General features: G+C 49.8%; 1 protein-coding gene across 5 annotated transcripts in view; it reads right to left on the reverse strand.

The window, feature by feature from the left end:
- Positions 1–18,818, reverse strand: part of alad (aminolevulinate dehydratase) — a 134,024-nt gene that overhangs the window by 6,797 nt on the left and 108,409 nt on the right. For all 5 annotated transcript variants that reach the window (XM_072488107.1, XM_072488106.1, XM_072488109.1 and 2 more), the window contains one exon: positions 14,769–14,898. In XM_072488107.1, the coding sequence (XP_072344208.1) occupies positions 14,769–14,898 (130 nt within the window). The remainder of the gene's footprint in view (positions 1–14,768; positions 14,899–18,818) is intronic.

Genomic DNA, 18,818 nt, shown 5'->3' on the forward strand with positions numbered 1-18,818 from the left:
GCGGAATATTTGGCTAATGGTAAAGTTCTTGGAAGTGTGGATGAACAGAGGGATCTAGGTGTCCATGTACATAGATCCCTGAAAGTTGCCACCCAGGTTGATAGGGTTGTGAAGAAGGCCTATGGAGTGTTGGCCTTTATTGGTAGAGGGATTGAGTTCCGGAGTCAGGAGGTCATGTTGCAGCTGTACAAAACTCTGGTACGGCCGCATTTGGAGTATTGCGTACAGTTCTGGTCACCGCATTATAGGAAGGACGTGGAGGCTTTGGAGCGGGTGCAGAGGAGATTTACCAGGATGTTGCCTGGTATGGAGGGAAAATCTTATGAGGAAAGGCTGATGGACTTGAGGTTGTTTTCGTTGGAGAGAAGAAGGTTAAGAGGAGACTTAATAGAGGCATACAAAATGATCAGGGGGTTAGATAGGGTGGACAGTGAGAGCCTTCTCCCGTGGATGGAAATGGCTGGCACGAGGGGACATAGCTTTAAACTGAGGGGTAATAGATATAGGACAGAGGTCAGAGGTAGGTTCTTTACGCAAAGAGTAGTGAGGCCGTGGAATGCCCTACCCGCAACATTGAGGCCATTTAAAGGTTTATTGGATAAACATATGGATGATAATGGCATAGTGTAGGTTAGATGGCTTTTGTTTCGGTGCAACATCGTGGGCCGAAGGGCCTGTACTGCGCTGTATCGTTCTATGTTCTAGAATGTCCCAGCTGGGCCAGTCCCCAATAGAATGTCCCACCTGGGACAGTCCCCAATAGAATGTCCCACCTGGGCCAGTCGATAATAGAATGTCCCACCTTGGCCAGTCCCCACTAAAAATGTCCCACCTGGGACAGTCCCCAATAGAATGTCCCACCTGGGCCAGTCCCCAGTAAAATGTCCCACCTGGGCCAGTCCCCAATAGAATGTCCCACCTGGGCCAGTCCCCACTAAAATGTACCTCCTGGGCCACTCCCCACTAAAATGTCCCTCCTGGGCCAAACCCCAATAAAATGTCCCACCTGGGCCAGTCCCCAATAGAATGTCCCACCTGGGCCAGTCCCCACTAAAATGTCCCTCCTGGGCCAGTCCCCACTAAAATGTCCCTCCTGGGCCAAACCCCAATAAAATGTGCCACCTTGGCCAGTCCCCAATAGAATGTCCCCCTGGGCCAGTCACCAATCGAATGTCCCACGTGGGCCAGTCCCCAATAGAATGTCTCACCTGGGACAATCCCCACTAAAATGTCCCACCTGGGACAGTCTCCAATAGAATGTCCCACCTGGGCCAGTCGATAATAGAATGTCCCACCTTGGCCAGTCCCCACTAAAAATGTCCCACCGGGACAGTCCCCAATAGAATGTCCCACCTGGGCCAGTCCCCAGTAAAATGTCCCACCTGGGCCAGTCCCCAATAGAATGTCCCACCTGGGCCAGTCCCCACTAAAATGTCCCTCCTGGGCCAGTCCCCACTAAAATGTCCCTCCTGGGCCAGTCCCCACTAAAATGTCCCTCCTGGGCCAAACCCCAATAAAATGTCCCACCTGGGCCAGTCCCCAATAGAATGTCCCACCTGGGCCAGTCCCCACTAAAATGTCCCTCCTGGGCCAGTCCCCAATAAAATGTGCCACCTTGGCCAGTCCCCAATAGAATGTCCCCCTGGGCCAGTCACCAATCGAATGTCCCACGTGGGCCAGTCCCCAATAGAATGTCTCACCTGGGACAATCCCCACTAAAATGTCCCACCTGGGACAATCCCCAATAGGATGGTCCCACCTGGGCCAGTCACCAATAGAATGTCCCACCTGGGCCAGTCCCCACTAAAATGTCCCTCCTGGGCCAGTCCCCAATAAAATGTGCCACCTTGGCCAGTCCCCAATAGAGTGTCCCCCTGGGCCAGTCACCAATCGAATGTCCCACGTGGGCCAGTCCCCAATAGAATGTCTCACCTGGGACAATCCCCACTAAAATGTCCCACCTGGGACAATCCCCAATAGGATTGTCCCACCTGGGCCAGTCACCAATAGAATGTCCCATCTGGACGAGTCCCAGCAGAATATCCCACCTGGGCTAGTCCCCAATAAAATGTCCCACCTGGGATAATCCCCAATAGAATGTCCCCCTGGGCCAGTCACAATAGAATGTCCCATCTGGGCCAGTCCCCAATAGAATGTCCCACCTGGGCCAGACCCCAATGGAATGTCCCACCTGGGCCTGTCCCCAATAAAATGTCTCACCTGGGCCTGTCCCCAATAAAATGTCTCACCTGGGCCTGTCCCCAATAAAATGTCCCACCTGGGCCTGTCCCCAATAAAATGTCCCACCTGGGACAATCCCCAATAGAATGTCCCACCTGGGCACCCCGGTCCCCAATTGAATGTCACACCTGGGCCAGTCCCCAATAGGGGGGACATGGGAACCTGGATTGTAGTTTTAGGATAAGGGAGAATGAGAGTATAGAGGTCAGGAGCACAGATTTGACGTCGCAGGAGGGGGCCAGTGTTCAGGTAGGTGGTTTGAAGTGTGTCTACTTCAATGCCAGGAGTATACGAAATAAGGCAGGGGAACTGGCAGGTTCCCAAACACACTGGCAGGTTGGTACCTGGGACTTCGATGTTGTGGCCATTTCGGAGACATGGATAGAGCAGGGACAGGAATGGATGTTGCGGGTTCCGGGGTTTAGGTGTTTTAGGAAGCTCAGAGAAGGAGGCAAAAGAGGGGGAGGTGTGGCGCTGCTAGTCAAGAGCAGTATTACGGTGGCGGAGAGGATGCTAGATGGGGACTCATCTTCCGAGGTAGTATGGGCTGAGGTTAGAAACAGGAAAGGAGAGGTCACCCTGTTGGGAGTTTTCTATAGGCCTCCAAATAGTTCTAGGGATGTAGAGGAAAGGATGGCGAGGATGATCCTGGATAAGAGCGAAAGTAACAGGGTAGTTATTATGGGAGACTTTAACGTTCCAAATATTGACTGGAAAAGATATAGTTAGAGTACATTAGATGGGTCATTTTTTGTACAGTGTGTGCAGGAGGGTTTCCTGACACAATATGTTGACAGGCCAACAAGAGGCGAGGCTACGTTGGATTTGGTTTTGGGTAATGAACCAGGCCAGGTGTTGGATTTGGAGGTAGGAGAGCACTTTGGGGACAGTGACCACAATTCGGTGGCGTTTACGTTAATGATGGAAAGGGATAAGTATACACCGCAGGGCAAGAGTTATAGCTGGGGGAAGGGCAATTATGATGCCATTAGACGTGACTTGGGGGGGATAGGGTGGAGAAGTAGGCTGCAAGTGTTGGGCACACTGGATAAGTGGAGCTTGTTCAAGGATCAGCTACTGCGTGTTCTTGATAAGTATGTACCGGTCAGGCAGGGAGGAAGGCGTAGAGCGAGGGAACCGTGGTTTACCAAAGAAGTGGAATCTCTTGTTAAGAGGAAGAAGGAGGCCTATGTGAAGATGAGGTGTGAAGTTTCAGTTGGGGCGATGGATAGTTACAAGGTAGCGAGGAAGGATCTAAAGAGAGAGCTAAGACGAGCAAGGAGGGGACGTGAGAAGTATTTGGCAGGTAGGATCAAGGAAAACCCAAAAGCTTTCTATAGGTATGTCAGGAATAAGCGAATGACTAGGGAAAGAGTAGGACCAGTCAAGGACAGGGATGGGAAGTTGTGTGTGGAGTCTGAAGAGATAGGCGAGATACTAAATGAATATTTTTCGTCAGTATTCACTCAGGAAAAAGATAATGTTGTGGAGGAGAATGCTGAGACCCAGGCTATTAGAATAGATGGCATTGAGGTACGTAGGGAAGAGGTGTTGGCAATTCTGGACAGGCTGAAAATAGATAAGTCCCCAGGGCCTGATGGGATTTATCCTAGGATTCTCTGGGAGGCCAGAGAAGAGATTGCTGGACCTTTGGCTTTGATTTTTATGTCATCATTGGCTACAGGAATAGTGCCAGAGGACTGGAGGATAGCAAATGTGGTCCCTTTGTTCAAAAAGGGGAGCAGAGACAACCCCGGCAACTATAGACCGGTGAGCCTCACGTCTGTAGTGGGTAAAGTCTTGGAGGGGATTATAAGAGACAAGATTTATAATCATCTAGATAGGAATAATATGATCAGGGATAGTCAGCATGGCTTTGTGAAGGGTAGGTCATGCCTCACAAACCTTATTGAGTTCTTCGAGAAGGTGACTGAACAGGTAGACGAGGGTAGAGCAGTTGATGTGGTGTATATGGATTTCAGTAAAGCGTTTGATAAGGTTCCCCACGGTAGGCTATTGCAGAAAATACGGAGGCTGGAGATTGAGGGTGATTTAGAGATGTGGATCAGAAATTGGCTAGCTGAAAGAAGACAGAGGGTGGTGGTTGATGGGAAATGTTCAGAATGGAGTTCAGTTACAAGTGGCGTACCACAAGGATCTGTTCTGGGGCCGTTGCTGTTTGTCATTTTTATCAATGACCTAGAGGAAGGCGCAGAAGGGTGGGTGAGTAAATTTGCAGACGACACTAAAGTCGGTGGTGTTGTCGACAGTGTGGAAGGATGTAGCAGGTTACAGAGGGATATAGATAAGCTGCAGAGCTGGGCTGAGAGGTGGCAAATGGAGTTTAATGTAGAGAAGTGTGAGGTGATTCACTTTGGAAGGAATAACAGGAATGCGGAATATTTGGCTAATGGTAAAGTTCTTGGAAGTGTGGATGAACAGAGGGATCTAGGTGTCCATGTACATAGATCCCTGAAAGTTGCCACCCAGGTTGATAGGGTTGTGAAGAAGGCCTATGGAGTGTTGGCCTTTATTGGTAGAGGGATTGAGTTCCGGAGTCAGGAGGTCATGTTGCAGCTGTACAAAACTCTGGTACGGCCGCATTTGGAGTATTGCGTACAGTTCTGGTCACCGCATTATAGGAAGGACGTGGAGGCTTTGGAGCGGGTGCAGAGGAGATTTACCAGGATGTTGCCTGGTATGGAAGGAAAATCTTATGAGGAAAGGCTGATGGACTGGAGGTTGTTTTCGTTGGAGAGAAGAAGGTTAAGAGGAGACTCAATAGAGGCATACAAAATGATCAGGGGGTTAGATAGGGTGGACAGTGAGAGCCTTCTCCCGTGGATGGAAATGGCTGGCACGAGGGGACATAGCTTTAAACTGAGGGGTAATAGATATAGGACAGAGGTCAGAGGTAGGTTCTTTACGCAAAGAGTAGTGAGGCCGTGGAATGCCCTACCCGCAACATTGAGGCCATTTAAAGGTTTATTGGATAAACATATGGATGATAATGGCATAGTGTAGGTTAGATGGCTTTTGTTTCGGTGCAACATCGTGGGCCGAAGGGCCTGTACTGCGCTGTATCGTTCTATGTTCTAGAATGTCCCAGCTGGGCCAGTCCCCAATAGAATGTCCCACCTGGGACAGTCCCCAATAGAATGTCCCACCTGGGCCAGTCGATAATAGAATGTCCCACCTTGGCCAGTCCCCACTAAAAATGTCCCACCTGGGACAGTCCCCAATAGAATGTCCCACCTGGGCCAGTCCCCAGTAAAATGTCCCACCTGGGCCAGTCCCCAATAGAATGTCCCACCTGGGCCAGTCCCCACTAAAATGTACCTCCTGGGCCACTCCCCACTAAAATGTCCCTCCTGGGCCAAACCCCAATAAAATGTCCCACCTGGGCCAGTCCCCAATAGAATGTCCCACCTGGGCCAGTCCCCACTAAAATGTCCCTCCTGGGCCAGTCCCCACTAAAATGTCCCTCCTGGGCCAAACCCCAATAAAATGTGCCACCTTGGCCAGTCCCCAATAGAATGTCCCCCTGGGCCAGTCACCAATCGAATGTCCCACGTGGGCCAGTCCCCAATAGAATGTCTCACCTGGGACAATCCCCACTAAAATGTCCCACCTGGGACAGTCTCCAATAGAATGTCCCACCTGGGCCAGTCGATAATAGAATGTCCCACCTTGGCCAGTCCCCACTAAAAATGTCCCACCGGGACAGTCCCCAATAGAATGTCCCACCTGGGCCAGTCCCCAGTAAAATGTCCCACCTGGGCCAGTCCCCAATAGAATGTCCCACCTGGGCCAGTCCCCACTAAAATGTCCCTCCTGGGCCAGTCCCCACTAAAATGTCCCTCCTGGGCCAAACCCCAATAAAATGTCCCACCTGGGCCAGTCCCCAATAGAATGTCCCACCTGGGCCAGTCCCCACTAAAATGTCCCTCCTGGGCCAGTCCCCAATAAAATGTGCCACCTTGGCCAGTCCCCAATAGAATGTCCCCCTGGGCCAGTCACCAATCGAATGTCCCACGTGGGCCAGTCCCCAATAGAATGTCTCACCTGGGACAATCCCCACTAAAATGTCCCACCTGGGACAATCCCCAATAGGATGGTCCCACCTGGGCCAGTCACCAATAGAATGTCCCACCTGGGCCAGTCCCCACTAAAATGTCCCTCCTGGGCCAGTCCCCAATAAAATGTGCCACCTTGGCCAGTCCCCAATAGAGTGTCCCCCTGGGCCAGTCACCAATCGAATGTCCCACGTGGGCCAGTCCCCAATAGAATGTCTCACCTGGGACAATCCCCACTAAAATGTCCCACCTGGGACAATCCCCAATAGGATTGTCCCACCTGGGCCAGTCACCAATAGAATGTCCCATCTGGACGAGTCCCAGCAGAATATCCCACCTGGGCTAGTCCCCAATAAAATGTCCCACCTGGGATAATCCCCAATAGAATGTCCCCCTGGGCCAGTCACAATAGAATGTCCCATCTGGGCCAGTCCCCAATAGAATGTCCCACCTGGGCCAGACCCCAATGGAATGTCCCACCTGGGCCTGTCCCCAATAAAATGTCTCACCTGGGCCTGTCCCCAATAAAATGTCTCACCTGGGCCTGTCCCCAATAAAATGTCCCACCTGGGCCTGTCCCCAATAAAATGTCCCACCTGGGACAATCCCCAATCGAATGTCCCACCTGGGCACCCCGGTCCCCAATTGAATGTCACACCTGGGCCAGTCCCCAATAGGGGGGACATGGGAACCTGGATTGTAGTTTTAGGATAAGGGAGAATGAGAGTATAGAGGTCAGGAGCACAGATTTGACGTCGCAGGAGGGGGCCAGTGTTCAGGTAGGTGGTTTGAAGTGTGTCTACTTCAATGCCAGGAGTATACGAAATAAGGCAGGGGAACTGGCAGGTTCCCAAACACACTGGCAGGTTGGTACCTGGGACTTCGATGTTGTGGCCATTTCGGAGACATGGATAGAGCAGGGACAGGAATGGATGTTGCGGGTTCCGGGGTTTAGGTGTTTTAGGAAGCTCAGAGAAGGAGGCAAAAGAGGGGGAGGTGTGGCGCTGCTAGTCAAGAGCAGTATTACGGTGGCGGAGAGGATGCTAGATGGGGACTCATCTTCCGAGGTAGTATGGGCTGAGGTTAGAAACAGGAAAGGAGAGGTCACCCTGTTGGGAGTTTTCTATAGGCCTCCAAATAGTTCTAGGGATGTAGAGGAAAGGATGGCGAGGATGATCCTGGATAAGAGCGAAAGTAACAGGGTAGTTATTATGGGAGACTTTAACGTTCCAAATATTGACTGGAAAAGATATAGTTAGAGTACATTAGATGGGTCATTTTTTGTACAGTGTGTGCAGGAGGGTTTCCTGACACAATATGTTGACAGGCCAACAAGAGGCGAGGCTACGTTGGATTTGGTTTTGGGTAATGAACCAGGCCAGGTGTTGGATTTGGAGGTAGGAGAGCACTTTGGGGACAGTGACCACAATTCGGTGGCGTTTACGTTAATGATGGAAAGGGATAAGTATACACCGCAGGGCAAGAGTTATAGCTGGGGGAAGGGCAATTATGATGCCATTAGACGTGACTTGGGGGGGATAGGGTGGAGAAGTAGGCTGCAAGTGTTGGGCACACTGGATAAGTGGAGCTTGTTCAAGGATCAGCTACTGCGTGTTCTTGATAAGTATGTACCGGTCAGGCAGGGAGGAAGGCGTAGAGCGAGGGAACCGTGGTTTACCAAAGAAGTGGAATCTCTTGTTAAGAGGAAGAAGGAGGCCTATGTGAAGATGAGGTGTGAAGTTTCAGTTGGGGCGATGGATAGTTACAAGGTAGCGAGGAAGGATCTAAAGAGAGAGCTAAGACGAGCAAGGAGGGGACATGAGAAGTATTTGGCAGGTAGGATCAAGGAAAACCCAAAAGCTTTCTATAGGTATGTCAGGAATAAGCGAATGACTAGGGAAAGAGTAGGACCAGTCAAGGACAGGGATGGGAAGTTGTGTGTGGAGTCTGAAGAGATAGGCGAGATACTAAATGAATATTTTTCGTCAGTATTCACTCAGGAAAAAGATAATGTTGTGGAGGAGAATGCTGAGACCCAGGCTATTAGAATAGATGGCATTGAGGTACGTAGGGAAGAGGTGTTGGCAATTCTGGACAGGCTGAAAATAGATAAGTCCCCAGGGCCTGATGGGATTTATCCTAGGATTCTCTGGGAGGCCAGAGAAGAGATTGCTGGACCTTTGGCTTTGATTTTTATGTCATCATTGGCTACAGGAATAGTGCCAGAGGACTGGAGGATAGCAAATGTGGTCCCTTTGTTCAAAAAGGGGAGCAGAGACAACCCCGGCAACTATAGACCGGTGAGCCTCACGTCTGTAGTGGGTAAAGTCTTGGAGGGGATTATAAGAGACAAGATTTATAATCATCTAGATAGGAATAATATGATCAGGGATAGTCAGCATGGCTTTGTGAAGGGTAGGTCATGCCTCACAAACCTTATTGAGTTCTTCGAGAAGGTGACTGAACAGGTAGACGAGGGTAGAGCAGTTGATGTGGTGTATATGGATTTCAGTAAAGCGTTTGATAAGGTTCCCCACGGTAGGCTATTGCAGAAAATACGGAGGCTGGAGATTGAGGGTGATTTAGAGATGTGGATCAGAAATTGGCTAGCTGAAAGAAGACAGAGGGTGGTGGTTGATGGGAAATGTTCAGAATGGAGTTCAGTTACAAGTGGCGTACCACAAGGATCTGTTCTGGGGCCGTTGCTGTTTGTCATTTTTATCAATGACCTAGAGGAAGGCGCAGAAGGGTGGGTGAGTAAATTTGCAGACGACACTAAAGTCGGTGGTGTTGTCGATAGTGTGGAAGGATGTAGCAGGTTACAGAGGGATATAGATAAGCTGCAGAGCTGGGCTGAGAGGTGGCAAATGGAGTTTAATGTAGAGAAGTGTGAGGTGATTCACTTTGGAAGGAATAACAGGAATGCGGAATATTTGGCTAATGGTAAAGTTCTTGGAAGTGTGGATGAACAGAGGGATCTAGGTGTCCATGTACATAGATCCCTGAAAGTTGCCACCCAGGTTGATAGGGTTGTGAAGAAGGCCTATGGAGTGTTGGCCTTTATTGGTAGAGGGATTGAGTTCCGGAGTCAGGAGGTCATGTTGCAGCTGTACAAAACTCTGGTACGGCCGCATTTGGAGTATTGCGTACAGTTCTGGTCACCGCATTATAGGAAGGACGTGGAGGCTTTGGAGCGGGTGCAGAGGAGATTTACCAGGATGTTGCCTGGTATGGAAGGAAAATCTTATGAGGAAAGGCTGATGGACTGGAGGTTGTTTTCGTTGGAGAGAAGAAGGTTAAGAGGAGACTTAATAGAGGCATACAAAATGATCAGGGGGTTAGATAGGGTGGACAGTGAGAGCCTTCTCCCGTGGATGGAAATGGCTGGCACGAGGGGACATAGCTTTAAACTGAGGGGTAATAGATATAGGACAGAGGTCAGAGGTAGGTTCTTTACGCAAAGAGTAGTGAGGCCGTGGAATGCCCTACCCGCAACATTGAGGCCATTTAAAGGTTTATTGGATAAACATATGGATGATAATGGCATAGTGTAGGTTAGATGGCTTTTGTTTCGGTGCAACATCGTGGGCCGAAGGGCCTGTACTGCGCTGTATCGTTCTATGTTCTAGAATGTCCCAGCTGGGCCAGTCCCCAATAGAATGTCCCACCTGGGACAGTCCCCAATAGAATGTCCCACCTGGGCCAGTCGATAATAGAATGTCCCACCTTGGCCAGTCCCCACTAAAAATGTCCCACCTGGGACAGTCCCCAATAGAATGTCCCACCTGGGCCAGTCCCCAGTAAAATGTCCCACCTGGGCCAGTCCCCAATAGAATGTCCCACCTGGGCCAGTCCCCACTAAAATGTCCCTCCTGGGCCACTCCCCACTAAAATGTCCCTCCTGGGCCAAACCCCAATAAAATGTCCCACCTGGGCCAGTCCCCAATAGAATGTCCCACCTGGGCCAGTCCCCACTAAAATGTCCCTCCTGGGCCAGTCCCCACTAAAATGTCCCTCCTGGGCCAAACCCCAATAAAATGTGCCACCTTGGCCAGTCCCCAATAGAATGTCCCCCTGGGCCAGTCACCAATCGAATGTCCCACGTGGGCCAGTCCCCAATAGAATGTCTCACCTGGGACAATCCCCACTAAAATGTCCCACCTGGGACAGTCTCCAATAGAATGTCCCACCTGGGCCAGTCGATAATAGAATGTCCCACCTTGGCCAGTCCCCACTAAAAATGTCCCACCGGGACAGTCCCCAATAGAATGTCCCACCTGGGCCAGTCCCCAGTAAAATGTCCCACCTGGGCCAGTCCCCAATAGAATGTCCCACCTGGGCCAGTCCCCACTAAAATGTCCCTCCTGGGCCAGTCCCCACTAAAATGTCCCTCCTGGGCCAAACCCCAATAAAATGTCCCACCTGGGCCAGTCCCCAATAGAATGTCCCACCTGGGCCAGTCCCCACTAAAATGTCCCTCCTGGGCCAGTCCCCAATAAAATGTGCCACCTTGGCCAGTCCCCAATAGAATGTCCCCCTGGGCCAGTCACCAATCGAATGTCCCACGTGGGCCAGTCCCCAATAGAATGTCTCACCTGGGACAATCCCCACTAAAATGTCCCACCTGGGACAATCCCCAATAGGATGGTCCCACCTGGGCCAGTCACCAATAGAATGTCCCACCTGGGCCAGTCCCCAATAGAATGTCTCACCTGGGACAATCCCCACTAAAATGTCCCACCTGGGACAATCCCCAACAGGATTGTCCCACCTGGGCCAGTCACCAATAGAATGTCCCATCTGGACGAGTCCCAGTAGAATATCCCACCTGGGCTAGTCCCCAATAAAATGTCCCACCTGGGATAATCCCCAATAGAATGTCCCCCTGGGCCAGTCACAATAGAATGTCCCATCTGGGCCAGTCCCCAATAGAATGTCCCACCTGGGCCAGACCCCAATGGAATGTCCCACCTGGGCCAGTCCCCAATTGAATGTCCCACCTGGGCCAGTCCCCAATCGAATGTCCCATCTGGGCCAGTCCCCAATAGAATGTCCCCCTGGGCCAGTCCCCAAATGAATGTCCCACCTGGGACAGTCCCCAATAGAATGTTACACCTGGGCCAGTCCCCAATAGAATGTCTCCCCTGGGCCAGTCCCAATAGAATGTCCCACCTGGGCCAGTCCCAAATAGAATGTTCCCCCCTGGGCCAGTCCCCAATGGAATGACACCCTGGGCCAGTCCCCTATGGAATGTATCGCCTGGAACACTAGTGGCGGCCATATGCTGATCAGTCGCACACAGGGTGGCCCCTGCTTGAAGGTTTTAGTCCTTTTTGCCCCTCTTTGGTTGGAAATTGTATGAAATTGGTGGTGGGAATTGAATTTTCTTCTGAGGTGGAATGTCAAAGGGTGCTGGAGACGCAGGTGCGGCAGATAGTTTACTGGGCAAAGGCAGGGCAGAGGGGAGCAGGTGGCCATTTTGGGTGGGCTGGATAGGACGGGAAAATGGGGACAGAGATAGTTTTGGGATGGATTGGGATGGCGGATTCAAATAGTCCGAGGGGTGGTGGGTCAGAAACCCGCGGTGAGGATATTGACTTGGAACATGTGGGTTTGAATGGGCCGGTGAAGCTACTTAGCTTGGTTGCACATTTGAAAAGTTTGACAGCAGAGGTACTGTTTCTTCAGGAGAGACACTTGCCGGTTAAAGACCAGGTGAGGTTGAGAAAAGGGTGGGTGGGACAGCCATTTCATTCAGATTCGATTCCAAGTTGAGAGGAATTGTTATTCTATTTAGTAAGAGATTGACGTTTGTGATGGCTAGGGAGGTCCAGGGCCCGGGGGGTGGGGGTCAGTTTGTGATGGTCAGCAGGGTTTTGGAGGGGGTGTCGATAGTCCTAGTAAACGTTTATGCAGTTATGGGTCAGGGTTTAGAGAACCCCAAAGTGTATCATGGAGTTCACCTGACCCACAACTTTTAATAGATTGTGGTATGGGGAGCACACGGCACACTCTACAGGTGTGGTACAGCAGAAATGGAAAGGTATTTTTTGAAGCAAAACAATGTTTATTCTATGAACTCAAGTTAACCTTTTTAAAACATAGTCATCATTTTAGCAACCATTAATTCAAATACAACCCCCAAAGAATACAACACTAAGTAATCCTTAATAAATTCCCAAACAACATTCAGAAGACAAAAGACCCTTTTAACACAAAGATCAGATTTAAATTCACTATTGAGAGCAGTTACCACTTTGAAAACCCCAAATGAACATTAAGCTTGCAGAGATTCATACACATCCTGCTGTGATTTCAGCTTCTCTAAAACTAAAATGAAACCAAACCCACCCTGCAGCAAAAAGCCTGAAGCGAAAGTAAAAAGCTGACAGACAGCCCAGCTCCACCCACTCTCTGACACCACTGCAGTAATAAACACCCATTTCTTAAAGGTACTCTCACATGACAATGCACCTAATTGGGATGGCATGGAGTTTGTTGATCTGTACTCACATAAATTAATAATGGCGGGGGGGGCGGGATTTCAACTACATTTTAGATCCCCAGTTGGACTGGTCGAGCCCAAGGACACTGGGTAGGTCAGGAATGGCGACGGAACTGGGGGTGTTTACGGAACATGAGGGACTGGATCCTTGAAGGTTTAGGCATCTGGGAGGGAGAGTTTTTGTACTTCTCCCATGTGCATCAGGTGTACTCCCGTATAGATTTTGTTGTGGGGGGAAATTCAATTCTCCAGAGGATAGCAGGGCAGAATATGAAGCAATCGTGATTTCAGACCACACGCCGCATTTATGGATGTGAAGCTTGGCGTGGGCCAGACACAGGGACTCTCATGGAGGATGGACTTGGCGTTAGAAACAGTTTTATAGAAAGATTACTTTGGTAATTAAGGAGTACATAGAGTTTAACCAGAATGGGGAGGCCTCGCCCTCCACATTATGGGAAGCGTTGAAGGCAGTGGTATGGGGGTGAAGTGATCTCGTACAAAGTCCACAGAGATACGGTGTCGAGGACAGAGAGACAGCAATTGGTGGGTGCAATTTTAGAAGTTGACTGGCAGCACTCTACGGCCCTGACCAACGACCAAGGAGCTCTTAGCGGAGCAGAAGAAGCTGCAAGGGGTATTTGATTTGTTGACGATAAAGATAGTGATCCAGCTTCGGGATTGAGGGGGTTTCTGTATGAGTATGGGGAGAAGACCAGCCGCCTGTTAGTACATCAATTGAGACAATAAGCGGTCGGGTGAGAGATAGTACAAGTGAGGGATGAGGGGGTTGAATTGGTGACGATGCCGGAGAGAAGTAATAAAACATTTGAGACTTTTTATAGGAAACTGTATAGGTCTGAGCCTCGGGGGAAGGGGGGCAGAGATGGGGCGGTTTCTGGACGGGTTGGCTTTCCTGGAGGTTGTGAGGGAGAAGGGGCATGGATTGGAGGTGTCTTTGAGGCTACAGGAAGGTATGGAAGCAATTGGGTTGATGCAGTTAGGGAAGCCGCCTGGGCCAGATGGCTTCCCAATCGACTTTTGCAAACAGTTTGTGGTGGAATTGGCCCTGCATCTCCTAGAGATGTTTTCCGACTCTTTGGCAAGTTACATTGACTCAGACATCGATTTAGTTCATCCTCAAGAAGGTTAAGGACCCGGTGGAGTGTGGGTCTTATAGACCCATTCTCCCTACTAAACACAGATGTGAAGGTGCTGGCTAAGGTATTGGCGAGGCGGTTGGAGGGGTGTCTGCTGGAGGTGGTGTTGGAGGATCAGACGTATTTTGTGAAGGGAAGGCAGCTGTGGAGCAACATTAGCCGATTATTGAATGTGGTTCTGACAGCGTCGAAGGGTCGGGTGCCGTGTCCATGGATGCGGAGAAGGTGTTTGATAGGGTAGAGTGGAGCAATTTGTTTGAGGTTCTGGGGAGATTCAGGTTTTGGCCCAAATTTATTTCATGGGTGCGATTGTTACATGCGGCCCCTACGGCTAGCATTAGGACAAATTCAATTAGTTCGGGAGATTTCGAGTTACACAGGAGTACAAGGCAGGGGTGCCCATTATCCACACTTCAGTTTTTGCTGGCTATCAAACCCTTCGCTATGTGCATTAGAGGAGTGTTCGGCTTTCGTAAGGGGAGGCAGAGAGCATGGTCTCGCTGTATGCAGATGACTTGTTGCTGTACTTTTCCAATCCAGATGCAGAAGCAGAGCCACAAGGGGGTCCCAACATCCACACTGGGTGACCAAAAATCAGGGGTGTCAAAGGCAACGACAAAATAACTCACTCTCCCTATACGCCCAGTGCCTAGTGTTCTTCAGGACTTGGTGCTGAAGGCTGCTTGCTGTGAATTGCAGGATCTATGGACAGAATGCTGGAACCTGGTTTCTTGCAAGGGATTAGCAGACTGGAAAAAGGGCTGGTTGTTTGGTTAAGAGTGTTACCTGCTCTCCTGAAGCTGGTCAGAGCCTCCATGACAGCTGTCCTAAGATCAAACGCTCCAGCCTGGGCCCCATGCCACAGCATCGCAAACTCTCCTGAGACATGATAAATTGCCAGCGGATGTGAGGGGTGCTGAAAGGAGAGAGAGTAGAGAGAGAGTTGACGAACTGCTAAACACAAAGCATTCAGTACGGCCCATAATCATTAAATTCTTATAAAGTCTCTCGATATTCTGATGCATTGTGCGCTTCATATGCAGTCGTACTGAACCTCACTAACGGTCAGTGATATTGTTTTTGGGGAAAGATGAAGGAAGACCATTAGAATACTTAGGCAGGAAATTGGGAATACAACTCCAAGTGACACCTCACCATGACAGGAAGAATCCCTCTTTCAGTGAGCTGACATAACACGTCACTCAGAAACCAAATCCAAATATACCCTTCTGCTCCAACAAGATCCAAGAAAACAAGACCCAATATTTCACAGCCAGCAAGGTAACAGCCATTGAAGATGAGTCCTTCCTTTGACCAACACAATTGCTGTATCCAAACCATTGTGCCAGGCAGCTTGTAAAAATTGAAGTCAAAATATCTTGGCACATCTACATCAAAGATTTGAAGATGCTTTCAATATCAGTGAGGCAAGAGTTTGTCAACCAGAGAGTTGTGGTCATAACATGTACAATCCTTTGTATATAATATGTAGAGCATAGAATTATGAACAGACACTGAATCACTCATGCACTAACAGCGTAATAAATGATTGTTGTCGCCTGTGGTACCAGCACCTCACACGTTTAGTTCCACAGCTGGGTTCATTGTCAACAGAGAGGCCCCAAACCCTATAATCACAGCCCACTGTCAATAGAGCGACCCCAAGTCCTATAAACTCAGCCCACAGTTGACAGACAGGGCCCAAACCCTATACACTCAGCCCATTCTCAACAGACAGGCCCCAAACACAATAAACTCCGCCCATTGTCAACAGAGTGACCACAAACTCGATAATCTCCGCCCACTGTCAACGGAGAGGCACCAAACCCTATAAACTCCACCCACTGTCAATGGAGAAGTACCAAACCCTATAAACGCAGCCCACAGTCAACAGAGCAACCCCAAACCCTATAAACTGAGCCCACTGTCAACGGAGAGGCCCCCCCAAGCCTATAAACTCAGCCCACTGTCAACGGAGTGGCCACAAAGCCTATAAACTCAGCCCACTGTCAACAGAGCGACTCCAAACCCTATAAACACAGCCCACAGTCAACAGAGGGACCCCAAACCCTGTAAACTCAGCCCACTGTCAACAGAGCAACTCCAAACCCTATAAACGCAGTCCACTGTCAACAGAGCAACTCCAAACCCTATAAACACAGCCCACTGTCAACAGAGGGACCCCAAACCCTATAAACACAGCCCACTGTCAACAGAGCGACTCCAAACCCTATAAACACAGTCCACTGTCAACAGAGGGACCCCAAACCCTGTAAACTCAGCCCACTGTCAACAGAGCAACTCCAAACCCTATAAACTCAGCCCACTGTCAACGGAGAAGCACCAAACCCTATAAACACAGCCCACTGTCAACAGAGCGACCCCAAACCCTATAAACTCAGCCCACTGTCAACGGAGAAGCACCAAACCCTATAAACACAGCCCACTGTCAACAGAGCAACTCCAAACCCTATAAACTCAGCCCACTGTCAACGGAGAAGCACCAAACCCTATAAACACAGCCCACAGTCAACAGAGCAACTCCAAACCCTATAAACTCAGCCCACTGTCAACGGAGAAGCACCAAACCCTATAAACACAGCCCACAGTCAACAGAGCAACTCCAAACCCTATAAACTCAGCCCACTGTCAACGGAGAAGCACCAAACCCTATAAACACAGCCCACAGTCAACAGAGCAACTCCAAACCCTATAAACTCAGCCCACTGTCAACGGAGAAGCACCAAACCCTATAAACACAGCCCACTGTCAACAGAGCAACTCCAAACCCTATAAACACAGCCCACTGTCAACAGAGTGACCCCAAACCCTATAAACACAGCCCACTGTCAACAGAGGGACCCCAAACCCTATAAACACAGCCCACTGTCAACAGAGTGACCCCAAATCCTATAAACACAGCCCACTGTCAACAGAGGGACCCCAAACCCTATAAACACAGCCCACTGTCAATAGAGTAACCCCAAACCCTATAAACACAGCCCACTGTCAACAGAGTGACCCCAAATCCTATAAACACAGCCCACTGTCAATAGAGTAACCCCAAACCCTATAAACACAGCCCACTGTCAACAGAGGGACCCCAAACCCTATAAACACAGCCCACCGTCAACAGAGGGACCCCTAACCCGATAAACACAGCCCACTGTCAACAGAGTGACCCCAAATCCTATAAACACAGCCCACTGTCAACAGAGTGACCCCAAATCCTATAAACTCAATCCACTGTCAATAGAGTAACCCCAAACCCTATAAACACAGCCCACTGTCAACAGAGGGACCCCTAACCCGATAAACACAGCCCACTGTCAACAGAGTGACCCCAAATCCTATAAACACAGCCCACTGTCAACAGAGTGACCCCAAATCCTATAAACACAGCCCACTGTCAACAGAGGGACCCCAAACCCTATAAACACAGCCCACTGTCAACAGAGTGACCCCAAATCCTATAAACACAGCCCACTGTCAGCAGAGCGACCACAAACTCAATAATCTCCGCCCACTGTCAACGGAGAGGCCCCAAAGCCTATAAACTCCACCCACTGTCAACGGAGAAGCACCAAACCCTATAAACACAGCCCACAGTCAACAGAGCAACTCCAAACCCTATAAACACAGCCCACTGTCAACAGAGTGACCCCAAACCCTATAAACACAGCCCACTGTCAACAGAGGGACCCCAAACCCTATAAACACAGCCCACTGTCAACAGAGGGACCCCAAACCCTATAAACACAGCCCACTGTCAACAGAGTGACCCCAAATCCTATAAACACAGCCCACTGTCAACAGAGGGACCCCAAACCCTATAAACACAGCCCACAGTCAACAGAGGGACCCCAAACCCTATAAACACAGCCCACTGTCAACAGAGGGACCCCAAACCCTATAAACACAGCCCACTGTCAATAGAGTAACCCCAAACCCTATAAACACAGCCCACTGTCAACAGAGTGACCCCAAATCCTATAAACACAGCCCACTGTCAATAGAGTAACCCCAAACCCTATAAACACAGCCCACTGTCAACAGAGGGACCCCAAACCCTATAAACACAGCCCACCGTCAACAGAGGGACCCCTAACCCGATAAACACAGCCCACTGTCAACAGAGTGACCCCAAATCCTATAAACACAGCCCACTGTCAACAGAGTGACCCCAAATCCTATAAACTCAATCCACTGTCAATAGAGTAACCCCAAACCCTATAAACACAGCCCACTGTCAACAGAGGGACCCCTAACCCGATAAACACAGCCCACTGTCAACAGAGTGACCCCAAATCCTATAAACACAGCCCACTGTCAACAGAGTGACCCCAAATCCTATAAACACAGCCCACTGTCAGCAGAGCGACCACAAACTCAATAATCTCCGCCCACTGTCAACGGAGAGGCCCCAAAGCCTATAAACTACACCCACTGTCAACGGAGAAGCACCAAACCCTATAAACTCAGCCCACTGTCAACGGAGAAGCACCAAACCCTATAAACACAGTCCAATGTCAACAGAGCAACTCCAAACCCTATAAACACAGCCCACTGTCAACAGAGTGACCCCAAATCCTATAAACACAGCCCACTGTCAACAGAGCAACTCCAAACCCTATAAACACAGCCCACTGTCAACGGAGCGACCCCAAACCCTATAAACTCAGCCCACTGTCAACGGAGAAGCACCAAACCCTATAAACACAGCCCACTGTCAACAGAGCAACTCCAAACCCTATAAACACAGCCCACTGTCAACAGAGCGACCCCAAACCCTATAAACTCAGCCCACTGTCAACGGAGAAGCACCAAACCCTATAA

This window comes from Scyliorhinus torazame, chromosome 22, assembly GCF_047496885.1.
Source record: "Scyliorhinus torazame isolate Kashiwa2021f chromosome 22, sScyTor2.1, whole genome shotgun sequence".
NCBI lineage: Eukaryota > Metazoa > Chordata > Chondrichthyes > Carcharhiniformes > Scyliorhinidae > Scyliorhinus > Scyliorhinus torazame.